This window comes from Nannospalax galili, unplaced genomic scaffold, assembly GCF_000622305.1.
Source record: "Nannospalax galili isolate Female #2095 unplaced genomic scaffold, S.galili_v1.0 scaffold591, whole genome shotgun sequence".
NCBI classification, from domain to species: domain Eukaryota; kingdom Metazoa; phylum Chordata; class Mammalia; order Rodentia; family Spalacidae; genus Nannospalax; species Nannospalax galili.
The window spans coordinates 4,316,001-4,342,198 of record NW_008330926.1 but is presented as its reverse complement, the minus strand read 5'-3'; the positions used below and the strand labels follow the sequence as shown (position 1 = coordinate 4,342,198).

Below are 26,198 nucleotides of genomic sequence, written 5' to 3'. Positions count from 1 at the left end.
TCTGGTCCTCATGCTTGTATGATAAGTACTCTAATCACTGAGCCATCTCTTCAGCCCCTACCATCATTTTCAGTTTTTAATATTAATGAATAATGTTGATATGGACACCTTCCATAAATTTTAGACAAGATTAATCATTACTTTAGGATAGTGTTGAGGAAGTGGCTTACAATGCATATAGTTTTAAGGATTTTATGTATTTGTTCATTGGAGGTAGTCATGGTGCTGGGGATTGGACCCAGTACCTCCTGAATGCTAGGCAAGTTCTATGCCTCTGTACTACTTCACAGTTTATGGCTTAAAAAAATTTTTTTTTTTCTATTTTATATGTATAAGTGTTTTTCATGCATGTATGTGTAAGTATACTTGTGTATGCAATGCCTGTGGAGACCAGAAGAGGGTGCCTGAATTCCCTGGAACTGGAATTACTAATGTTTGTCAGTTGCCCTGTGGGTGCTAGGAACCCAACCTGGGTCCTTATGCAAGAGCAGCCAGTGAGTGCTCTTAACCTCTGAGGCATCTCTCCAGCCCTTGTTTCTTCAAGATCAATTTCAGAACTACAAGACATGTTTTTGTCACTATTTAGTCTTTGCTTTGGGAATTTTTCTGTTTTATTTGACCCCCCTTCTGCCCTCTTCTGATTTTTCTTCTCACTATTCCTTAACCTTTGCCAATTCCACTTTCTAGTTTAGATGAATTTTCTACATTGAGATTTTTATAAACTCATTTGGAAAATTCTTTATCTACATTTTGCAATGTCATGTGTACATTTATATTCACAGTATTCTGTTGGTAACGTACAGATTCTACAGTAAAGGACTTGAAATGAGTAATCAGCATCCAGCTTGCACTGTTCCTCATCTCTCCTTCACAGTCTGCCTCATTGGTTTCAGAATTGTTAGTAACCATTTTATAAACCCAGGCAGTCAAACAGCCCTCGCTAGCCAAAGTGACACATGGAACTCTTCTGGCCAAGAGTAGCCTGAGATCCTGCCTGGTACTTTATTTTTTGAGATAGGGTCTCACTGCCCTGGAATTTGCCAAGTAAAAGATCTGTTAGATTCAGCCTCCATAGTTCTGGGTTTACAAGTGTGTGCCTGGCTTTTGTACATGGATCAAACTCAAGCTTGAGGTTCTCCTGATTGCATGGCAAAGCTTTACCTGAGCTTTCGCCCTAGCTCAAGACCCAGCGGGTAAAGCAGCAAATAAACCGTTGACAGTAATGACTGGACTGTGCTATACTAACTGGTATGTTACATGGGACTGAGAGACAAAATTTGGTAATATCAACCACTTGCAATTCCATTGATGTCTTGGCTGGCAAGGTATTTTATTTTAGCTTCTAAAATATGCCTTTTTCTTCAGGTGGCTCTGGTAGACGGGGAGGAAGGTTTTCGGCTCAAGGAATGGGGTAAGTTTCATTGATCACTATCTTTAAATTTTTTTCCCCTTAGATTCAACAAAGACAACCCAAATGAGATCAGAATAATTTGTAGACTTTTTGGTTTTTTTGAGTGAGCTCTGTTCACTTCAAAGCCCAGGCTTGTCTTGAACCCATAGTCCTCCTATCTCAGCTTCTAAAGTGCTGGGGTTATAGGTGTGCACCACCACACCGGGCTGATTTCTAAACATAATAAAAAATATGTGTGGATTTAGTGTTGATTTCTCAGATATAAGCATTTGCCACCTGGATCATTACATATAGCTTATGCCATGGCTTTTTAGGTAAGCTGATAAGAAAATGCAGCATGTGAGATTATAGAATGGGGTGACTGACCTCTGCTAGGAAGGAGATCACCACCAAGATTTTGACTGCACTGGGGCTGGAGAGATGGCTCGGCAGTTAAGGACCTGGGTTTGGTTCCCAAGCACCCACATGGCAGATAACTAGTTCCAGGGAATCAGACCCCTTATGGCCTCTGCCCATTGCATGCACATGGTATACTTACATGCAGGCAAAACACACACATGAAATAAAAATAATTAAAAAAAAAAGATTTTTGTATTCTTTGAGTTAATGTTTGCTGAATCTGCTAATGAAGTCAGAAATTCTAAAGCTTTATTTTTTTCAGAACCTTTAACCCAGCTGATTATGCAGAACCAGCCAGTACTGATGATAGCTATGGCAATAGTGGCAATACCTGGAACAACACCGGCCACTTTGAACCAGATGATGGAACGAGTGAGTGACCGTACTGTCTCTTGGATTCTAAGAATTTATTTTCTTATTTGTGTGGTACCATGAATTGGAATCAGGACTTGTGCATGCTAGGCAAATGGCATACCAATGAGTTGTACTCAACCCAGTAAATAACTTTCTGCATGAAGCATTTCTGTAGGCTGTAGTTTTGTACGGAGAATGATACAGGGATGGCAGTTTAGGTTATTGTGTGTACAAGATTGGCCCTGTGTATCTGAACACATTGGTTCATTTTATCTTCCAGTTCACTTGGTCACTGCTTCATGAAGTGGGGCCCTTTTTATATTTTTCTGGGATTTTTTTTTTTTTTTTAAAACATTAGGTGCAAGCTGGCCTGGAATTCAGAATCTTTTGCCTTATCCCCCTGAGTGTTGGGATTATAGATGTATGTCACTACTCCTGCTTTAAATTTACTTTATCATCACCTTCTTAATGATAAACCTAAGACTGAAAGACTATGATTTTACTAGTATTGAATTCAGAATTATTTGACTCTAAAACCTCATGCTCTTTCCATTATACCATGTGGCTGCTATTTGTTGAGTACATTTCCTAGTGTTAGGGTAGATACATGTTTTGAATTTAACTAATTTCCTTGTCACGATTACATGCCCCAGAATCAGAGTCTACACTACTGATTTGTTTCTGGCACCAAAATAATACCTTTTTTCTTCTTCTTCATTTTTTTGAGATTATCTCAAAGTCTGAGCAAGAAAGGAATCCCTGGACTTCTAGCTTTTAGTTTGGATTTAAGTAAAATTACTTTTAATCAGGTGTGTTGGTACACTCATTTAATCCTAGCACTTGGGAGGCAGAGGCTGGTGGATCTCTGAGTTAGAGGTCACCCTGGTCTACATAGCAAGTTCCAGGCCCTTCAGGGCTATATTTTGTTTTGAGATCCTGTCTCAAAACAAAAAAATGTTCTTTGGTTGGCCGACTACTGTGCCTACAGTTTAGGTATGGTGTAAATATTTAAAGATTTATGTTAGGCTTATGGGATACACCAAGATGTGTTTGAGGGTAAAGACCTGCTGCTTTTAGTAAGGGATCGAGAGTGTCTTGTGTTCTTTTGTTGGTTATTATTTGTTTTTTTGTGTGTGTTGTGTTGTTGGGAATTGAATGCAGGACATTGTCCAGCATAGGCCAGGGGTTTTACCAGCTCAGCCCCTTCTTTCTTGTGATGATATCTCTACCTTTTCTTCCTGGCTGAGCTGGTTCATGAGAGCTGAAAATTTTTCTCTTTGACACCTTACTATTCAAATTTTACCAAATAATACATATGCTTTTTTAAAATAATTTTTTTGATCTGGATCTGTTTTTGTTTTTTTCTTTTTGAGACAGGGTCTCCCTGTAGCCCCAGCTGTCCAGGAACTCACTATGTAGACCAGGCTGGTCTTGAACTCACAGAGATCCACCTGCCTCTGCCCCTGGAGTGCTAGGATTAAAGGCGTTCGCCACCATGCCCAGCTTGATCTGGTTCTTTTAAAGGATCTTTGAAACAACCTACTTCTCATCTGTAGCCTGCAAGATGTTATACTTAAGGTCCTCAATGTTATTTGCTTTTATTTTTTTCAAGCTGCTAGCTCAAAAATGTATTTTTAGTTGGGCATGCTAGTGCATGCCTTTAATCCCAGCACTTCTCAGGCAGAAGCAGGCAGATCTCTGTGAGATTGAGGCCAGCCTGGTCTTAGGGAGTTCTAGGCCAGTTGAGGCTGTAGGAAGACCTTGTCTCAAAAAGCAAAACAAAATAAAATGGGGCATCTAATAGATTTCCCTAGTAATTTGACTATGAAATGATGTCCTATACTATTTTCCTACATTGTATAGGCTTTAGAATTGTTCTTCCTTCATTTCCTATTAACTTTATAGAGACAGTGGTGCAGTCTCAATATAAAAAATTACTGGTTTTTAGCATTCCTTCCTTTTGGGTATTTATTTAACTTTTTATCTTTGGAAGAAAATGTAGTAGAAATTTGCTTTTAGTTTAGACTAGAAAATCACGTATAGTGGGTCCCAGTCCTTATCCTTAGCTGTCTTAAATAAGAGTCTGGTTGGAGAAACAACGAATGTTTAAATGAGGGTTGTTTTTGTTTTTTGTTTTTTGTTTTTTTTTGAGACAGGGTCTCCCTGTAGCCCCAGCTGTCCTGGAATTCACTATATGCAGACCAGGCTGGCCTGGAACTCAGAGAGATCTGCCTGCCTCTGCCTCCCAAGTGCTGAGATTAAAGGTGTGCACTATCACGCCCGGCTGGGTTTTTTTTTTTAAATGATTAGAGAAGAGCAGATTTTAGAAGTGAGGGATCACAAATGAAATAACATGTGATACCACTCTCATCTTGTTTGTGTGAAAGACTGACTACTTCATTACATTTCTTTTGCCATTCTCATGCATGGTCTCTTATGTTTTCATAAAGTAAACTTCAGGCTCCCTTTTTAATTTAAAAATAGCTTCAAATCTACCTTTAAAATATCCACAGGTACAGTTGGGGTTATGTATTGGGGGCAGCTGTTCTCATTTGCAAGCAAAATTTCACTGGTTGTCTTTTGTTTTCTTTTCTTTTTTGTTTCAGGACTTGATTTCATTGGGGTTGAGGGGTCAAATTATCCCCGAAAATTTGAGACTGCTCCTGGTATGATACATCCAGGTGCCTAACTGCCCCGGATATTTTTTAAAATTTTTATGAATTGAAATATCTGTGGATATGTCATTTTTCTGTCTCTGCTTATTTTTCTTCTTTTCTTTCAATTTTCTGTGCCTTCTTTTCCTTGCCCCAAGTTTGTGAAATATTTGACATTTATGTTCACATTGACTGAGCTTTGTGCTGTGGGAATGAAAACCCTACTCTTTTTAGAGCATTTCCTTCTTACTGTTTCTGGCTTCCTTAACGTAATTCTTTCCTAACCATTGCCATTACCATACTTAGAGGATAGAAGAGCATCAAGTAGGTTTTTAGTTATTTTCCTTCTATCTCAGTTCAAATCACCAGGAGTGCAGAGAAAATATTTTTGCACAAGGAGCCTAGGTTAGATAACCTTTAGTTACACTTGATGTCTAAGTGTTAATTCATTTCAGTTCCATTTTGCTAGGATGCGGCAGGTGTCAGTGAGAAGAAAGAATGGAATCAACAGAATGAGAGGAATGTGATTTATATAGTCTGAGATTAAGATTGCTCTTTGATTTTTGAAGGATGTTTTCATTTTAAGTGGTTTAGAAGTTACTTTGTAAAATTTTAAGATTTAAAAAATGGTTATATTTTTATTTTCCTGTGGTAAATATTTTTCATTATTAAATATTTGAAAAAATTCAGATTGTTTATAGGTATTAGGATATTTCTTTTTTTTTTTTTTTTTTTTCTTTCTTTTTCAAATAGGATAACTATATAACCTGGAATGGCACACAAACTCTGTGTATATGCGTTTTGTGTGTGTGTGTGTGTGTGTGCGTGTGTGTGTGTGTGTGTACGTCCCAGGATTTCATACATGCTAGGTAGGTATGCTGCCACTAAGTTGTAACCCCTATCTGTACCCAGCTTTAAAAAAACAAAAGTATTATTTTATGTGTTGCCTGTAAGTGCACTAATATCGTGCAGTGCCTGTAGAGGTCAGAAGAGGGTATCGAATTCCTCTGGAAATAGATTGGATGGTTGTTAGCCTCCTTGTGGGTACTGTGCTCTTTACTGCTGAGCCATCTCTCCAGCTCCTGTTCCCACATGGGTGCTGGGAATTGAACTGAGCAAGCACTTTACCTACTGAACTATCTCCCTAACCTCATGGCCTCAAACTTCAGATGATTCTGCCTCAACCTTCTGAACTACTTTCAGTGGGAGTACAGGCAAGCCCAACCATTCCTTTTTTTTTTTTTTTGAGATGGGTCTCTCACTATGTAACTCTGGTTGGCCTGGAACTCATTAGCAAAAGCCAGGCTGGCCTTAAATTCAAAGCGATCTGTCTGCCTCTGCCTCCTTGAGTGCTAGCATTCATTCTTTTTTTTTTTTTTTTTTTTTTTTTTTTTTTGGGCTTTTTGAGCCAGGGCTTCCCTGTAGCCCCAGCTTTCCTGGAATCACCATTTTCGACACGGCTGGCCTTGAACTCACAGAGATCCGCCTGCCTCTGCCTCTCAAGTGCTGGGATTAAAGGCGTGCGCCACCTTGCCCAGCTTCTTTCTTTTTCTTTTAAAAAAAAAATTTAAAAATTTTTATTTAATGTGTATGAGTGAATTACCTGCATATGTGTAAGTCTACCCATGTTGTGCATTGCTCAGGGAGGTCAGAAGAGAGCATTGGATCCCTTGGAACTGTAGTTATTGAGGGTTATTAGCTACCATATGGGTGCTGAGAATCAAACCCTGGTCCTCTGCAAGAAAGAGCAGCTAGTGCTTTGAACTGGTGAGCTGTCTCTCCAGCCCCACATTCATTCATTCTTGTAAAACTTTTCTCTGAATGGAAGGCTTCAAAAATTGCTCAATATATTATAATTCTAGAGTAGAAGAAAATAAAGGAAGTTCTTTTCTCTAATACGAATAGTTTCAGTGGTGGTGAAGAATCGTGTTTCTCATAAAAATTCTCATCCAAATTCCTTATGAAAAGACATTTTTTTCTTTCTGAGTTTATGTGTATATGAAGCAAAAAAATGGTGGGGAGGGAATGCTGGAGAGATGGCTCAGTAAATAAAGCATTTGCTTTGCAAGCATGAGAACTTGAGTTTGGATCCCCAAAACCCCCATGAAAACCAGGTGGGCATGGAAGCCCATTTATATTCTTGGAGCTTGGGAAGCAGAGACAGGATCCTCAGTGTAAGCTGCCTGGCTAGATTACCAAAAGAGATGAGCTGCAGGTTGGCTGAGGGACCTTGACTCAGTTTTAAAAAGGGGGATCAGGGGAGAATGATAAAGGAAGAAATCCAAAATTAGCCTTTGGCCTTCATAGTCCTGTGCACACATGTGCATGTATACACACACACACACACACACAACACACACAAAACAGAGTATCTGGGTGAAGAAGGAAATAAATGGGCTGATAGCCTATATGCATTTCTAATAGAAACTGTTTTACCTTCAATGTTTTCCTCCATTGTCTGCAAGTCAGAATCCATATTCTTTCATCAGCAGATTTAGTAGATTTGTGCATGTTTGGTTTCAGTTTTGTCTATTATCTCCCCAGAGCAAATCTACACATCTTTCCTTACTGGGCAGGGTGTGGTGGCGTACATTATAGTTAGTGGAGTTAAAGTGATAAGACTGACGAACTTCTCTTGAGTATGCTTTTTTAAAAAAGTTTTCTTGCCAGGTGTGGTGGTACATGCTTTTAAGCCCAGCACTTGGGAGGCAGAGGCAGGCAGATCACTGTGAGTTCGAAGCCAGCTTGGTCTATATAGCGAGTTCTAGGCCAGCTGGGGCTACAGGAAGACCCTGTCTCAAAAAGACCAAAAAAATAAAATAAAAACCTTTAAAGAAAATTTTTTTTTCTTTCTTAGTAGCGGATAGGTCTCAGTGTCTTCCATTCAGCTTTTAAACCTACTCATTCCCCTTTCACTAACCATCTTGAGCCAACTTTTTATGTTTCTCTGCTACTGGCGTCATCTCTCCTCAGATTACCTTGAGTTGCTTATGAGTTACACAAAAAATTAGATGTAGTTTGCATGTTCTGGTTTGAATTAGCTACTTCTGTGTCATAAAATGATGGCTAAGCCAGAGCTGAGGACCTTAAATATATTGCATGGCCCATTAACTCCTGTTGGGGAGGGTGGTAGATGGGGTCTTGTTTGTATGTGTTTATTCTTGTCTGTTTCTTCCACTCTTGTTACACAACTTTGTAACCAAAACTGAAAGTGACTGTGAAATCATAACCTTATTAAAAGCTTTCTACTCTGAGATTTCTTTCTAAAGAGTCTTTTCCTACCTCTAAAGTCAAAGAATTGGTAAATTCTAATCATACTATTGATTGTCAAAAATGTTAATGCATCAGCGTTGTCTGAAAATGTTTTGTAATGACACTTAAACTTATTTTTACCATTTTTCCTTTACTCTCAGGTGCGTGGAGGGCTGCAACAGAAGAGTGGGGAACTGAAGATTGGAATGAAGATGTAGGTATTCCCAGGCCAGTCCTTATGAATGCATTCTATCCCTAAGTTGTGTTTAGGGATAGAAAATGGATATGTTTCTACCCTTCAAAATGCACCCTTAAGATTCTGACCCAAAACTTTTACATCCAAAATAGTGTTCTGAGCCAGAACATTTCACATATGTTATATGAAGGAGACTGGGCATGGACAGGACTCTGTGGAACCACACTATGGAAAGGGCAAGTGCACGTGTGTAAGTCCAATACCTGATTGTCGGATTTACCCAGGAAGATACGGTGGTTGGGTAGGGCACCAAAAATGAAATTAGGCCTGGGAATAGAGCTATAGAAGTGGTAGAGAGTTTGCCTAGTATGTATGAGATCCTGCATTCAAATCCCATCACTGCAAAAACTTTTCATTTTAGTTAGGTGGATAGTAGACAGTGTAGTACATTGAACAACATCTAGTTGAATAACAACTCTACTTGGAGCCATTTCATTATTTGGTATTAAGTTCTTTAATGGATACACAAGGAGAGGTATAGTACCTAAGATTGGAGCTTATAATCCAGTTGGCTATAAAACCTGTTTATTTACTTGGTGCTCAACTTTATAAATGAAATGAATCTGTATACAGCTTGATTCAACTTGGAAAACTCAGAGATGAGTAGCATTTTACATAAAGAAACTGAATTTAGTCCCAGCACTCAGGGGACAGGCAGATCTCTGTGAATTCAAGGCCAGCCTGGTCTACATAGCAAGTCCCAGGCCAGCTGGGGCTATAGGGAGAGCCTATTAAAAAGACTAAAAAAGAAACTGAATTTACTTAAAAATAATTTTGTCTATTCCTAGTCATAATCAAATTTATGTTGTGAATCATGTTTTTCAGGGATTGTAGTTAAGTTTATTTCAACATTTAGAAAAAAATCTGTTTTCTCTTATGTAATGCGGCAAGGTAGCTTTTGTGGTTAAGAGGAAATGATGTGCCACACTGTTTTTTGTGTTGGGCTTAGTTTTCTAAAAATTTCAGATGCACCTGCATAAGAGGGTGATAATTTACTTTTATAGTTGATCCACACTGCTTTGTGACTATGTACAAATTCTACTTTCCAAGATTTGTCTTGTCTGCTTGAGCAGTATTCAGTGAGTGATGGATTTCATGTTTGTTAGAAAAGAGGTATAAGGCCCAATTCAACTTGCATATAATAGGAAGAGTTATCCCTTGTAACTGATTAACAAGTGCTTTACAAATGTAAATAGTTACTATTAAGGCAACAGTTGCATATAGTTAAAATTCCTGAAAGACCTTACTTCATCAGTACTTGTTTTGCCAGCATTGGGGCCTGCTCAAAAGCCAGAAATTAACTTCTTTCTTTCTTCATTTGATCATGATTTTCTTTTCATTGGGGGAGAGAGAATAGTGGAAGATAAATGTGGTTTGGGCAGAGTGGCTTGAGAAGTTGTGGGAAAATAAAAAAGGAATTTTCTTTCTCCTTATGATTAGCACATATAACCTTTCTGTGAGTTATGTGTGGTGATGTGACTCTTAAACACTAGGTTCCTTGGTTCTAACCTCTTGGGATAGATAGAACCATCAAATAAGCTTGAGATCAAGCTATTCAGGAGTCCTCAGGGTATATAGTTCCCTGTTTTCCCTTTTGCTTGGTATTGAATTTACCTTACACATGTCATATTTCTGACTTTAGCTTTCCTGATACCAAGAGTAACTGACTCCTCTTTTCCAGCTCTCTGAGACCAAGATCTTCACTGCCTCTAATGTGTCTTCAGTACCTCTGCCTGCGGAGAATGTGACAATCACTGCTGGTCAGAGGCAAGTGTGTGAGAAAACTTAGTAGCTTTTCAAAAATCTATCAGTTGAGATAGCTGTGAGGAAGAGTAGCACTGGCTGTTACAGATACCCTTGGGATTAGTAATTATGATAACCATATTGGGTTTCTCTTTAATTGAGAGATTTAAAATAGTTTATTAGTCAGTGTACTAAATAGAAGTTCTTATGTTAAAATTTTTTAACTGATTCTTTAAAATTGGTTTTTAAAAAATTACTTTTATTTATGTGTATTTGTCTCTGTATTTATGTATGCTACATGTGTGGGTACCCATGGAGGCCAAAAGAGGGTGTTGGATCCACCAGAACTGTAGTTATAAGTGGTTGTAAGCTTCCAAATGAGGGTGCCGAGAACTGAACTTGGGTCTTCTGGAAAAGCAGCAACTGCTTTTAATGACTAAGCCATCTCTCCAGTCCCCAACCTAAAATCATTCTTTAATTATGTAAATCAGCCTGTCTTATAATCAGCATCAGCTATGTAACACATCTTCAAGTCAGCTGGGGAAAGAAAAGTTAAAATTTTTTCATGTTCTTTTTGAATTCTGCAGAGCTATTCAGTAGCTTCTCTTGCTGTATACAATTGATCTTTTTCTACTGAGCCCATTGAGAACAGTTGAACTTCCACATCTATGAGTTCATATCCGTAGACTCAGCCAAACCATAATTTGGAATGGTTGGAAATTCTGGAATGAAAAAGTTGTCTATGTACTAACATACATGCTTTCTCTATGCATTATAAGTAATCTAGAGATGATATTGTGGAAAATGTGTGTAGATAGCAAATACTATTTTATGTAAGACCATAATTTTAGTATTTGTGAGGTGTATAGGAGCTAATCCCCTGTGAATAACAAGGGACTACTGTATAGTGAGGTGTCCCCCCCGCCAAGTTCCATAGTACTCATCTAATAAACTTTTTGGGACTTAAACCTAGGTTTTGGGATCAGTGGTAGGAGAAGCACACTAAAAGAATACTTTAAAGGCTTCTAGGCTTATTTCTAGACCCAGTCATGTTAGTTCTTGGCTCAGATGGTCCTAAAGAAGTATGAAAGGACTAGACTGTCAGAAATGTTGTTACTAGAAAAAACTATAGGGTTTAGTTTTTGTTTTTGTTTTTTTGAGACAGGGTCTCCTTATAGCCCCAGCTGGCCTGGAACTCACTATGTAGACCAGGCTGGTCTCGAACTCAGAGATCTGCCTGCCTCTGCTTCCTGCCTCTGCCTCCCGAGTGCTTCGATTAAAGGTGTGAGCCACCACGCCTGGCACAATACATTATTTATCTATAACAGTTATGCAGTTCTGTGACACCAGCTCACTGTTCAAAATTCAGTTGGGGTACTAACAACCCAGAGTTGGCATAGACCACAAAAGTTGAGGTTGTGGCCACTTAAGACTGTCCTACCTCAGAGGTCTGCCTGCCAGTTATAAACTTAAGAGATCCCATGATTCCTTTTCAGGTTTGATAATTCACTGGAATGACTCAACTAAGTGAAATGTTTAACTTATTACTGCTTTATTGTAGTGTCAGAAATAACCAAATAGAAAAATGCATAGTGCAGTGTGTTTGTATAGTGAGACAGACATTCATGTGCTCTTCAAGTTCTAGAAGCTCTCCAAATTTTACTCTTTTGAAGTTTTAATAGAAGTTTAGTTATGTAAACAGAGTTGGCTAAATCACTGGCTATAGGTTATAGCCTATAGTAAAATATAGGCTATATTTTACTGATAGCTAGTTCCCCTCCCTTAGGCTTGGGTAGAATTGGGAGGGCCTGAATTGTCCATCTCTCGGTTCTGGTCTTTGGAGTGACTGGGCATATTCTTATGCTATGCCCTAATTCTGGGTCATTACTTTAGCATAAACTTTGGTGTCCTTGAAAGAAGCTTCTTGTGAATAACAAAGGATACTCAGTATCTTGAAATTTTTTCTTGTGATGAGATTTTGGGAATGAATTCAGGATCTTATGAATGCTAGGGCATGTACTGTACCACTGAGCTACATCCCAGCCCCATATTTTTATTACACCATGGGTAATTTTTAAAATTTTATCCTTTTGCAGAAAAACCTCTAAAACCTCCCATGTTGTAAAGCCATTGTTGTTGTTTTGAGACAGAGTTTACTATGTAGCTCAGGTTGGCCTCCAACTTGGAACAATCCTGTTGCCTCAGCCTCCTGAGTTCTGGGATTATACATAATGCACCACTGTGCCCAGATAGATACATGTTCTTGTATCTTAGAAATTAATGAGTATTATGTATTAAAATTATGAATTATTTATTCTGTTTGGATACAGTCTCACTATGTATTCCTGGCTGGCCTAGAACTCAGTAGGTAGACCAGGCTGGCCTGGAACTTAACTGAGATCTGCCTGCCTCTGCCTCTGCCTCTGCCTCCCAAGCGCTGGGATTCAAGGTGTGCACCACTAAACTTGGCCTGATATTTTAAAATTCTTACCCAGTTACTGAGTTGCTATATTAGAACTTAACCTTTAAAGCTGGGTGTTGGCCAGCATATATGGTACCCAATATCTTTAATCCCAGCACTCAGGAGGCAGAGGCAGGCAGGTCTCTGTTTGAGGTCAGCCAGGGCTACATAGTGAGATGTGAAAAAAAAAAAAAAAAAAAAAAAAAAAAAAGCTGGGTGTTAATGCCTATACTTGTAATCCTAGCACTTGGGAGGCTGAAGCAGGAAGATCACAAATTTGAATCTAGCCTGTGCTACATAATGAGACCCTATTTCCAAAGGGGAACAAAAACCCTAAGATACACCATTTTATTAAATTAATAGCCTAACTAAAAAAAATGAAACGATTATCATTGACAATGTCAGTAAAATTTATCTGGATATTGTAATGGCTCTTAACACATCAGTTAATTGGGTAGATTGAACACTTTAAGATTTTATGTCTGATTAGAAGTAGCATCAATAAATGCCTTTGTCAGAGTCAGGTGTAGGGAATGCTGCAGTGTTCAGTCATTATTTATTCATAAAGATCTCTTCCTCTCCCAAACTAGAATTGACCTAGCTGTTCTGTTGGGGAAGACACCATCTTCAATGGAGAATGATTCATCTAATCTGGATCCATCTCAGGCTCCTTCTTTGGCCCAGCCTCTGGTGTTCAGTAACTCGAAGCAGAATGCCATATCACAACCTGCTTCAGGGAATACATTTTCTCATCATAGTATGGTAAGTAGACAAACCATTGCACTAACCCCAGCCAGGTCTGTCCTTTGTCAAGAACAAAGGACTTTTGTTTTTGATAGTGTTCTCTCTTGGCCTCAGACTGGCTTACAATCATTCTGTAGCCTTGACTGATCTCAAAATTGTGGTGATCGTCCTGCCTCTGCCTCTCATGTGCTGGTATTACAAGCATGAACACCATACCCAGCTCCTTGGTTTATTTTCAGTTGTAGGATCACATAATACTTTATTCTGTAAATGGAGTAAATTGTTCCAACAAACCAAGCAGAAGTTGGGTTTTGTTTCTATGTATTTTTGATAGTCTTCCTGTGTAGACAGGCTGACCTCAAACTGAGTGTTCTAGTCCAGTCATTCTTTCAACTGTGAGCCTTCTCTCTCAACTGAGTGCTGGAATCACAAGTGTATATCACCATGCTGATAAAAGCAGAAACAGAGGGGGCTGAAGAGCTTGCTCAGCAGTACTTGCAGCTCTTGCAGAGAACCCCGAGTTCAGTTTCCAGCACCCACATAGTGGCTAGCAGTCATGATCCAACACCCTCTTCTGGCCTCTGTGAGCAGTGTACACATGTGCACTTGTGTGGATGCAGGGGAAATACTCATACACATTTTAAAAAGTAGAAGCATAACAAAAAATGAATTGGTCCTTTTGAAGTTAATTTCCTTTTGAGATGGGGAGGCAGAAAGATGAGGAAAGTAACTGATTAACATCAGGTTCCTTTTTATTATAAGGATTAAGGTCAAGGAACTTCATTACTATACTAGTAGAAATCAGCCTGTTTAGGAAATTTGCTCTTATTTTTCAGAAGGTAAAATAGCAATGTAATTTCAGTATGGAAACTTCATTCCTGTTAGAGCAGTAAGCGCTCTTGACCTTGGAAGTTTGCATCCCAACACCTACATGTGGCAACTCACAAACCCCTGTAACTCCCATCATTTTTTTAAAAAAAACTACATTTTTAATTAATTAATTAATTAATTTGCTTTTGCATGTATGAGTGTTTTGCCTGCGTATGTAAGTGCACCTGTGTCATGCAGTGCCTTAAGTCAGATTTGTGTGTTAGATCCCCTGAAACTGGAGTTGCAGTTGGCTGTTAATTGCCATGTTGGAGCTAGGAAACGAAACCTGTTCCTCGGCAAGAGCAGCCAGTGTTTTTAACTTTTGGGCCATTTCCCAGCCCCTGTGTTTGTGTGTGTATGTTTACACTGTTGCTTCCCTGTGCCATGGCACATACGTGGAGGTCAGAGGACATATTGTGGCATCAGGTTCTCTCATTTCAAGGACTTAACCTGGGTCATCAAGCTTGCCTATAGCCAGTACTTTTATGTTGAGCCATCTTGCCAGCCCTACTTCTGAGGTTTTTGTTTGCATAATCTTGAAATACACACTGAAGCAGAAGGGAAAAACAAAATCTTCCTTCGTGCATTAGTCATTTTGTTTTGACAAAATACCCAAGTAAATCAACTTTTTTGGCTTGCCATCCTAGAGGTTTCTGTCTGCTGCTTGGCTTTGTACTGGGATGTGGTGCAGCCTGAACCTCATAGTGAGGAACATAGAAGTTTAGAATCACTTACTTTATGGTAGTCGGAAAGCTGAAATGAGAGCGAGGAACTCAGAGCCAAGTATATACCCCTAATGATCTACTTCTTCTAGGCTCCACCCCTAGTTTCTACTGCCCCCCCCATAATATTGTTGAGGTATGAACTCATCAGTGGATCATGGATTAATCTTTTGATTAGATTAGATCTCTCATGATTCAGTCACTTCCCCCAAAGCCTCCCCTCTAAGCATTGTATTTGAGACTAAACTTTTAACTAACATGAGGTTTGGGAAAACTTTTCATCTCCAAACTATAACTGAGTTAATTACTTGTGGGGCATGGTGGCACACACCTTTAATCCCAGCACTTGGGAGGCAGAGGCAGACAGATCTCTGAGATCGAAGCCAACTTTGTCTACATAGCCAGCTGGGCTACTTATGTTCCTCTTGCTCAATTTCCCAAGTGCTGGGTTCGAAGACTTAGTCCGCCATGCCTAACTTTAAATTTATTTTACACTGGGTATATAAAACACTGAAAGTTTACATTTTAGTTAGGAGTAAGCACCCATTTTTTGAGTGCTTACTATTTGCCTCACACGTTGTATTAATGTAAGAGTATGTTGCTTAGTTTTCCTACAACTTTATAGATGTTTGACTTTTATTCCTATATTTAGGTAAGGAAACAGGGAGGGAGAGGATTAATTTTTCCAAGTTTATATACCCAGAATTTGAATTTAGGTATTGTGACTGTAGAATATGTGCTCAAGATTATGCTGCATACTCCATCTAGTAACATTCTTTTTTTTTTTTTTAAGATGGTATCTTACTGTGTTGCACATGCTGAGCTGTAGTTTCTCCTTAGTATAGGTGAAGCTACAGGCATGTGTTATGCCTCTTGGCTTGGTGTCATTCTTTTTTTGTTTTGTTTTCTGGTCTTTTTGAGACAGGGTCTCCCTGTAGACCAGGCTGGCCTTGAACTCACAGAGCTAGGTATCATTCTTTACTTGATGTATCTAAGCAGGCTTTCAGTCTGGATGAGTGTCCTTGTGAGTGAGCCAAGTAGGGTTACAAGCTATAAATCTCTAATCTTTGTTGATCTGTAGGTGAGCATGTTGGGGAAAGGATTTGGTGATGTTGGGGAAGCTAAAAGTGGCAGTACCACAGGCTCCCAGTTCTTGGAGCAGTTCAAGACTGCTCAGGCCCTGGCTCAGTTGGCCGCTCAGCATTCTCAATCTGGAAGCACCACCACCTCGTCTTGGGACATGGGTTCAACAACACAATCACCATCATTGGTGCAGTATGGTAAGATAATAAATGACTTAAAATCTTTTACATGTTTGGAGATTTACTGTCAAGAAGCTAGCAGGGGTGTAGATAACAGATCATTGAATTTAGTTGTAGTTGCAAAAAAAGAAAAAACAGTTCTATGGTTCTTTGTGACCTGGGATTTTGAGAGAATTCTTAGTTGGGGGACTGGGGTGTCCATGGTCAACATTCAGTCTTTGCTTTTCTTGTTATTTGAGGTTGTCTCTCACTAAACCTAAACCTAGCATCAGCTAAACTGGTTGGCCAGCAAGGCTCAGGGATCCTCCTGTCTGTTTCCCCAGCACTGGAATTATAGGCATGTGATACCATGCCTAGCATTTTTTACATGGATGCTGAGAATCAAACTCGGGTCCACACATACTTGTATAGCAGGGACTTTACTGAGGCATCTCTCTACCTTTCCCCATAATTCTCATTAGATTTATCTTCAGTTTTGAAAATAGCATCTTTTTTTTTCTTTTGGTTTATTTTATGTATGTGAATGTTTTGCCTGCAATGTATGTAAGTGCACCTGTGTCATGCAATGCCTGAGGAGGCCAGAAGAAGGCATCAGAGCCACTAGAACTGGAGTTATGGATGGCTGCTAGCCACCATGTGGGTGCTGGGAATTGAACCTGGGTCCTCTGGAAGAATGAATAGCAAGTGTTCTTAGCCTCTGAGCCATCTCTCCAGCCCCATATATAAGTGTTTTGCCTGCATGTATGTAAGTGTACCCATGTCATGCAAAGTCCTGAGGCCAGAAGAGGGCATCATATCCTCCTGGAACTGGACTTGTGGTGGATGGTTGTTATCAGCCATGTGGGTACTGGGGATTGAACGTAGGTCCCTTGGAAGAGCAGCCAGTGCTCTTAACCACTGAGCTATCTTTCCAGCCCCAGCCTTGGCCATCTTAACACCTTATACTTTAAACTTGGGCAATTTGTAGATTCGTGTCTCACACAGGTAACGTAATACTGATTTGATTAGGTGGTACTTCCAAACAGGTGATTGTTGCCTATAGAAATGAAATGAGATGCTGTCCTGAAAGGATCTGATTATATGAGTTCAGGGAGTGTTTTTGTTTTTGTTTTCCTGCGTGTGTGACTGGGCGTGGATGTGACAAGGCATGTGGAGGTCAAGAGGACAATGTTCTGTAATCAGTTCTTCCACCTTTACATGGATTCCTAGATTGAATTGAGGTCACTGGACTTACACTATCAAGTGACAAGTGCCCTTTACCACTGAGCCATTTTGCCAGCTCAGTTTTGAAGGTCTTGTTCATAGTAGTAGTGTAGGAAAATAGCATTTCTTTGGGACCTACCAATACTCAGGCTTCAGATGCGTTGGATTTCTTCTTGCAGATCTGAAGAATGCAAATGATTCAGCAGTACACAGCCCCTTTACAAAGCGCCCGGCTTTTACCCCGTCTTCAACCATGATGGAGGTGTTTCTTCAAGAGAAGCCACCTGCAGTGGCTACCTCCACAGCTGCACCTCCAACCCCCTCTTCTCCTCTGCCAAGCAAATCCACCGTGGCTCCACAGATGTCACCAGGATCTTCAGACAACCAGTCGTCAAGCCCTCAGCCGGCTCAGCAGAAACTGAAACAGCAAAAGAAAAAAACGTCCTTGACTTCTAAGGTACTTCAATTTTTTAGGTAGACATTATTTTACAGCAGGCAGATGTGGGATTTTAAGGATATTCTAAGGCTAAAGTTGAAAGGAGTAACTTACTCTATATTAAACTATTATTATATTCTCTTTTACTTCTCTTTATAGATTCCTGCTCTGGCTGTGGAGATGCCTGGCTCAGCAGATATCTCAGGGTTAAATCTGCAGTTTGGGGCATTGCAGTTTGGGTCAGAGCCCGTCCTTTCTGATTATGAGTCTACCCCTACCACTAGCGCCTCTTCAAGCCAGGCTCCTAGTAGCCTATATACCAGCACAGCCAGGTAGAGGACCTTTAGCTACAAGACCCTTTTTAGTAGCTTCTTGCAAATTTCTCTTAGTGTTTTGCTTATTTCTAGACCTCTGGATAAGAGAAAAATAGTTAATCGTAACATTTTTGTTCAGTGATTGTAAATATATATAGTTAATAAGATTGTCTATAACTTTAAACAGATATATGCTGTTTAGGTACTTCTATAATGCTCAAGCTTGGTTTTGGTTTTTGTGCATGTATATACATAAATATAGAGGCCAGAGGTCAACATCAGGTGTTCACGTTACTGTTTATTTTTATTATATATTTGAGACAGGCTCTCCCTGGCTAGCTTGGAATTCACTGTGTAGACCAAGCTGGCCTGGAATTCACAGAGATCCACCTGCATTGGCCTCCTAAGTGCTGGGATTAAAGGCATGCACCACACACTTGGCTTGAGAAAGCATTAGTATCTTAACACAATTGTAAAAACCTTAAAAGGAAATTAAAAGAACCTGAGCTGGGCATGGTGGCACATGCCTTTAATCCCAGCACTTGGGGGTGGGGGGCAGAGGCAGGCGAATCTCTTTAGTTCAAGGCCAGTCTCGTCGATATAGTGAGTTCCAAGCCATCTGGGGCTACAGGGAGATAAGGACAAAAAAAAAGATGACTTTTCTTGTGCCAAAGTTTTGTGTTATGTGTAAAAGGGATTGAGTACTTTAGCTTCCCAGATGCCCGATTTGGGGAAATAATTATTTCCTTTTTTTTTTTTTTTTTTTTTTTTTTTTTTTTTAAAAGTTTTGCAGTCTATCTGCAACGAAGCTAGTGTTTTTTTTTGTTTTGTTTTGTTTTGTTTTTTTTTGAGACAGGGTCTCCCTGTAGCCCCAGCTGGCCTAGAACTCATTAGGTAGACCAGGCTGGCCCTTGGGGTAAGTCTATAGCGCAGCTCTCCGCGCCGGGACTCCCTAAGCCACATTCCCCCTTCCATATCCCCCCCCCCCCCCCCCCCCGCCATGCACGTGCACACTCACATTGAGTCCAGTATGTGTTGCCCAAATAATCTTAGGTCTGGAATGGAACCTGAAATGTTCTTGAGCAAGTCAAAATTATTTTATTCTAATAGTAGATCTCCACCATTTCTTGCATCACAGAATCTGCTCTATCATTTATCCTTCCTTACTTTTTGAGGCACAATCTCACATAGCCTTGAACTTTGGATTCCCCTACCTCTGTCCCCTAAGTGCTTGAATTATAGACATGTGCCCCCATGCTGACCTTTTCTATGACTGTTGTTTTCATTTCCCACAGTGAATCTTCATCTACAGTTTCATCTAACCAGAGTCAGGAGTCTGGTTATCAGAGTGGCCCAATTCAGTCGACAACCTATACCTCCCAAAATAATGCTCAGGGCCCTCTATATGAACAGAGATCCACGCAGACTCGGCGGTACCCCAGCTCTATCTCTTCATCACCCCAAAAGGACCTGACTCAGGCTAAGGTAGTTAGCTTCATGATACCCTGGCCACTGGTTAGAGAAATTACGGACAAAAGTCCCTTGAATAACAGTGTTTTACTTCTTGAAAATGGTGCTGTGAAACCTTGGAAGTGCTGGCTGAGAGGCTGAAAAAAAGCACATTTCTGTGGTTGATAAACTGAAAATTCTTTTCAGCAAGTGTGGAGACCCAGAGCCAGAAAATCATTCTCTTTGCAATAAAAATGTATTGGCTGTAGCAGAAACAGTCTCAAATGCCTGTCCTTTCCTCGTAGTAGATCTGATTGCTAGACTTCAGGATGTGTGCATATCAGTACATCTCGCCCCCACTCTGGTGAGGGATGCAATATGCCAGAGATAGTGTAGAGTGACTGTACTACATGGTCTGATATTTGATTGAACTTTTGTACCCCTTTGTTCTATCAGGATTGTTGGAATTGGACTTTGGGCCTTTCTTATTTTTTGGTGGGGGTTGAGATGTCTCATCTGTTTGGGGAATTGCCTTCTGTTGCCTTTAGTCACACAGAATTATCTGATTTTTATTATTTTCAGTTTTATTACTTTGTTTCTTTGGAAAGTCTCATTGTTTTGATTCTTTGCATAGCTAACAGTTTTCTCCTGGTATTTTTATTTTATTTATTTTTTGGTCTTTTTGAGACAGGGGCTCCCTGTAGCCCAAGCTGCCCTGGAACTCAGTATGTAGACCATGCTGGCCTGTTCGAGAACTCACAGAGATCCGCCTGCCTCTGCCTCCCAGGTGCTGGGATTAAAGGCGAGCACCACCACGCCTGGCTCTCCTGATATTTTTAAAAAAGATTAATTTGTTTTAAACTCTGTGTTTGTGGGGCAGGGGGTATGTGCAAATGATTGCTGGTGCCCTCACCTCAGATGAGGTGACAGATTTCCCTGGAGCTGGAGTCACAGATTGTTTTGAGCCACCACTTGTGGGTGTTGGGAACCATCAGATCCTTCTTCAAGAGCAGTATACTCTGCTTAACCTTGGAGTCATCTCCCTAGCCCCACTAAATTTTTTTGACCAGAATTAAGCTGAGTGATAACTTGCCCTCTTCACAAATTTGTCTGTTCCAGAATGGCTTCAGTTCTGTGCAGGCCACGCAGTTACAGACCACACAATCTGCTGAAGGTGAGTAGTTTGTTTTCCAGGCTTTTTCTTCTCAGTTTAAGTGGTTTTCTTCCTCTGAATATTTACGCTTTTATTTATTTACTTATTTTTGAGCCATGGTTTCATGTAAACCAGGCTGACTAATATTGGCGTTGAATTCCTAATCTGCTCCCAGCGCATAGGAATTATAGGCATGTGCAACCACATTTTGGGGGGGTTGCTGTTCATAGAATCTAGAGCCTTATGCATGCTAGGCAAATAGTCTGCCCATGAGAGCTACATGGGGATCCCCTATATTTTGCTTTTTTTTAATTGAGAAAAATTTTTTTTTTAATTTTATGTGTATGAGTATATTGCTTACACGTGTGTAAGTGCACCTGTGTTGTGCAGTGCCCATAGAGGACAAAAGAGGGCATCACATCCCTGGAACTGACAGCTGTTAGCCACCATGTGAGTGCTGGAATTTGAACCTGGGTCTTCTCTAAGAACAGCCAGTGCTCTTAACTGCTGGGCAATCTCTCTAGTCCCATATTTTGCATTTCTTAAAAAGAACTCTTGCAGGGGCTATGACTGTCCTTAACTCCAGTTCCAGGGGAATCCAAAGCCCTCTTCTGACCTTGATTAAGAGTTTAGTTCTAATTATTTTATCTCAAACATCCTAAATTTCAAATTCTCTGTATAATACAGGTGCTTCGTCCTGCCTTGGCCTCACAATGCTGGGATTTTAGGCATGTACTACCAGTCCTCAAGTTCTCTATCTTTTGGGTTTTTGAGACAAAGTCTCACTTTGTAGCCAAGGCTTGTCTCAAAATCTCAAGGATCCTCCTCCTTTAGCCTTCCACATGTTAGGGTTACAGGTGTGAACATATTATTTTGTGTGTGTGATGTGAAAGTGAGAGCTCATGCATGCCATGGCCATCTTGTGGAGGTCACAAGACAACTTCCAGGAGTCACTTCTCATTCCCCAGTGGGTAAGGGATTGAACTTAGGTTGTCAGACTTGTATGCAGTTGCCTTTACTTTGTGTGTTTGCCTTTTGTTTTGCTTTTTTTTTGTTTAAGACCAGGTCTCATGTAGTACAAGGAAGCTGGCCTCAAACTTGCTGAGTAGTTAAGGATAACCTTGAACTTCTGATCCTCCTTCCTATTTTTCTTGAGTACTGGAATTATAAGCATACATCACCACACATAGTTATGTGGTGGCAGAAATGAAACCTAGGGCTTAGTGCTTGGTAGGCAAATACTGTACAACCAAGCTATCTCCCCAGCCCAGATTTTTTTGGTTAGCTCTATTTTTTATTTTATTGTTATATGTATGAGTGTTTTTTTCTTGCATGTAAGTGTACCAGTGCGTGCAGTGCCCATGGGCACCAGAAGATGGTGATGGATCCCCTGGGATTGGAGTTATGGATGGTTGTTAGCCACCCTGTAGGTATTGAGAACTGCCCAGTTCCTCTGCAGGGACAACCAGTGCTCTTAACCTCTGAGCCATTTCTCCAGTGCTCCCCCACCCCCTTTTTTTGTCTTTGCAAATGATCGTTTCGTTTTCTTCACTGGACAAATGAAATTTCTGTTGTGAAATGTCTGGAATTTAAAAAGAATTGTACCAATAGTATGCCTAGGATTATTAGTTATTTTTTACTCATAATCACTCCCTTTTCTCTGATAAGGGTAAATCTTTTCTTTCTGAATGGGGCGGGGTGGCATACACCTTTAATCCCAGAGCTCCAGAGGCAGAGGCAGGCAAATCTCTTAAGTTCAAGGCCAGCCTGGTCTACATAGTGAGTTCCAGGCCACATGGGGCTACAGGGAGACCCTGTCTCAAAAACACCACCAGAAAAAAAAAAAAAAAGAAAAAAAACCTTTCTTTTTAGGTGCTACAGGCTCTGCAGTGAAACCTGACTCACCTTCTACTTCGAGTATTCCCCCTCTCAATGAAACAGTATCTGCAGCTTCCTTACTGACGACAACCAATCAGCATTCATCCTCCTTAGCTGGCTTGAGCCACAGTGAAGAGATTCCAAATACCACCACCACACAACACAGCAGGTGATTTGGGGGTGAGAATTGAGGTCAGATTGATGAATTTCAATAACAGAGCTCTCTGGTCCTATCTTACTCCCTTCCTGGTAGAGAACACATTAGCCCTGCTTTTTTGATAAGTAGGTATTGAAGACAAAAAGACTTACCTTCTGCTTAACTGGAGCTTTGATAAGTGGGTATTGAAGACAAAAAGACTTATCTTCTGCTTATCAGTTATCAGTGTGTTGATGGCAACCTCTTTTTTCTTTTAGTGCATTATCTACACAACAGAATACCCTTTCATCATCTACATCTTCTGGACGAACTTCAACATCCACTCTTTTGGTAAGTGTGATGCTGAGTGGAAGTACAGTTGTAAAGACTTAATTTTTTCTTTTTCTTTCTGGGGCAGGGTTTTGCTGTGTAACCTTGGCTGGCCGCCAACTCATGTGTACACCAGGCTGACCTTGAACTGATGGACAGTTCCCCTTGCCTCTGCCTTCCAATAACTGGGATTACAGACAGGCATTACCGCACCTGGCCCACTAGAATTCTTGCAAATTTCATGATATCATAAAGTCATCATTGAACTGAGATTGTAGCAAAAGGTATAAAGGGATATTGGGAAGGCAATAGACCAAAGTCCAGAAATACTGAAGTTACAGACCATTACCAAAAGTCAGAATTAACCTTCTTTTTCCTCTCTGTTGAATAGTGTAGGTTGGGGCTTTGTATTCTTGAATAAATGCTGGAAGAGCTTATCATTCTAAGAGATGGGGCCATAGCTAATTTTAGAGCATGTGATTTACATACATTTGGCCCTGGGTTCAATCCCCAGAACTAAAAGAGCTAAACGAAAAACCAGCAATTGTGTTGTGGTTTTTTTTTTTTTTTTTTTTTTTTGAGTCAGCATCTCACTGTAAAGTCCCAGCTGGCCTGGAACTTTATTGTAACCAGGCTGGCCTGAAACTCACAGAGATCTTCCTGCCTCTGCCTCCTAAGTACTGGGATTAAAATGCCTAACACTATGCCCAGCTGTGTCTTTCTGGTACAGTTATTTTTTATTTCTTTTTTTTTTTTTTGGTCTTTTTGAGACAGGGTCTCCCTGTAGCCCCAGCTGGCCTGGATTGGCTATGGAAACCAGGCTGGCCTCAAACTCACAGAGATCCCCCTGCCTCTGCTTTATTATTTTTTATATTTTTATTTCATGTGTATATTTTGCTTGCAAGTATATAAGTGCACCATGTGTATGCAATGCTAGTGGAGGCCAAAAGTGGAGTTCCTGGAACTGGATTTATGGATTGCTGTGAGCTATTATGTGGGTGTTGGGAACTGAACCCAGATCCTCTGCAAGAGCAGTATCTCTCCAGCCCTTAATTATTTTTCAAACAGGCCCTCACTATGCGTAGCTAGGGCTGACCTGCCTGAAATGTACAAAGATCCATCTGCCTTAATTTCCCAAGTCCTGGTATTAAACGAGTGTGCCACCATGCCCAGCCAAACTATAGAACTAGTGGAGCAACTTGCGGGAAAGAAAGCTATGGTGTACTTTTTAGTTCTAAGCTTTATTCCTTACTAGTGTTGATCTGTATGGAATTTGTTATTACTACCTTTTCTGTTTTTCTGAACAAGGAGGGTGATGTGTACTTGGAAATTTTAAGGAACATAGAGATTCTTTCTAGTTTGGCAGAGGGCACCCTCGTGACCTGTATTGGCCATTTTAATTGTGAATTTGATACGATCATAGGTTTAAGAAAAATAGCAACCTATGGTCTATGTTGCTAATTGTCTTTCTGTCTTCCACTGCTTCCCCCTTTTGAAGCACACAAGTGTGGAGAGTGAGGCGAATCTCCATTCTTCCTCCAGCACTTTCTCTACCACGTCCAGCACAGTTTCTGCACCTCCCCCTGTGGTCAGTGTCTCCTCCAGTCTGAATAGTGGCAGTAGTCTGGGCCTTAGCCTAGGCAGCAACTCTACTGTCACAGCCTCAACTCGAAGTTCAGTTGCTACGACTTCAGGTAGCTTCGTGTAGGTGGGTGGCATTCCTCTGGCATAGAGGAAATAAACAACTGACAGCATAAAATTACTTTCTTTTAGGAAAGGCTCCTCCCAACCTCCCTCCTGGAGTTCCGCCATTGTTGCCTAATCCATATATTATGGCTCCTGGGCTATTACATGCCTACCCGGTAAGTGGGACTGAAGGATCTTCTCTACAAGACATGGCTCTTCCTTGTACCTCTGGCTTCAGGTGGAAGACCATAATTAAAACATGGTATAAGGACCAAGTGGGGTGGCATACATCATTAATCCCTGCACTGGGGAGACAGAGCAAGCAGATCTCTAGGCCAGCAGGACTACCAGGAAACCTTGTCTCATAAAGACCGAACAAAAGACACAAAAACCACACAATATAAATGAGTGGTTCTCACATATGAACACAGATTTTTAATCTCTGGTTTTTTGTTTGTTTGTTTTTTTTGTTTGTTTGTTTTTTTTTTTTTTGGTCTTTTTGAGACAGGGTCTCCCTGCCAGCCCCAGCTGTCCTGGAACTCACTATGTAGACCAGACTGGCCTTGAACTCACAGAGATCCACCTGCCTCTGCCTCCCAAGTGCTGGGATTAAAGGTGTGCGCCACCATGCCCAGCTTGTTTGTTTTGTTTTTCTTTAATGTTGGTACCGGTGAGGTGGCTCAGTGGCTAAGAGCACTAACTGCTCTTAGGACCCAGGTTCAATTCCGCCACCCACATGGCAGCTAACAACCGTCCATAATTGCAGTTTTCCAGGGGAAATGCTATACCTTCTTCCCACCTCCAAGGGCGTTACATGAAATGGGTGCACTTACACACATGCAGGCAATAATACACATCAAATAAAAAAATAAAATATTTTAATTTTATATGTATGACTGTTTTGCTTGTATGTATGTAAGTGCACCTGTGCGTGCAGTGCCCGTGGAGGCCAAAAGAGAATGTTGGAGCTCCCAAAACTGGAGTTTCAGATGGTTGTCAACCACCATGTATGTGCTGGGAACTGAACCCAGGCCCCCTGCAAAAACACTTAACCACTGAGCCATATCTCCGGTCCCCAATCTCTGGTTAAAAAAAAACTAACAGTTTAAAAATTTTCAACTTTTTTTTTTTTTCTTTAATTTTGGTGGGTGTCAGTGTGTGTGGGTTTGTGCAGTGTGCAGTTGCCTAAGGAGGCCTGATGAGTTGAATGCCCTTGAAGCTGAAGTTAGGGACAGTTGTAAGGTACCCAACATGGGTACTGGAACTGAAGTTGGGTCCTCTGCAAGAACAGTATATGCTCTTCATCACTGGCTGAGCCATCTCCCCAGCCCCAGTTTAAATTTTTAAAAAATTTTTATTTCATGTGTATGTGTGTATTGCCTGCATGTAGGTAAGTGCACCCATGTCCTGCAGAGCCCTCAGAGGTCAGAAGAGGCCGTCCGATCCCCTGGAACTGGAGTTACGGACAGTTGTTAGCTGCCATGT

At 40.5% G+C, this 26,198-nt stretch overlaps 1 protein-coding gene across 34 annotated transcripts in view; it reads left to right on the top strand.

Moving 5' to 3' along the window:
* The window catches only part of Ubap2l (ubiquitin associated protein 2 like), a 55,615-nt gene that overhangs the window by 16,281 nt on the left and 13,136 nt on the right, over window positions 1-26,198 (top strand). For 15 of the 34 annotated variants that reach the window (XM_008854957.2, XM_008854964.3, XM_029557365.1 and 12 more), the window contains exons 7-20: window positions 1,366-1,411; window positions 2,073-2,182; window positions 8,232-8,284; window positions 10,008-10,093; window positions 13,121-13,292; window positions 15,948-16,146; window positions 17,511-17,788; window positions 17,927-18,099; window positions 19,377-19,566; window positions 20,650-20,704; window positions 22,556-22,730; window positions 22,976-23,048; window positions 24,526-24,721; window positions 24,801-24,889. In XM_008854957.2, coding sequence (XP_008853179.1) covers window positions 1,366-1,411; window positions 2,073-2,182; window positions 8,232-8,284; window positions 10,008-10,093; window positions 13,121-13,292; window positions 15,948-16,146; window positions 17,511-17,788; window positions 17,927-18,099; window positions 19,377-19,566; window positions 20,650-20,704; window positions 22,556-22,730; window positions 22,976-23,048; window positions 24,526-24,721; window positions 24,801-24,889 — 1,895 coding nt within the window. Of the gene's footprint in view, window positions 1-1,365; window positions 1,412-2,072; window positions 2,183-4,770; window positions 4,846-8,231; window positions 8,285-10,007; window positions 10,094-13,120; window positions 13,293-15,947; window positions 16,147-17,510; window positions 17,789-17,926; window positions 18,100-19,376; window positions 19,567-20,649; window positions 20,705-22,555; window positions 22,731-22,975; window positions 23,049-24,525; window positions 24,722-24,800; window positions 24,890-26,198 lie in introns of all 34 variants that reach the window. The other 19 variants (XM_029557319.1, XM_029557355.1, XM_008854819.3 and 16 more) reach the window with 2 other exon arrangements.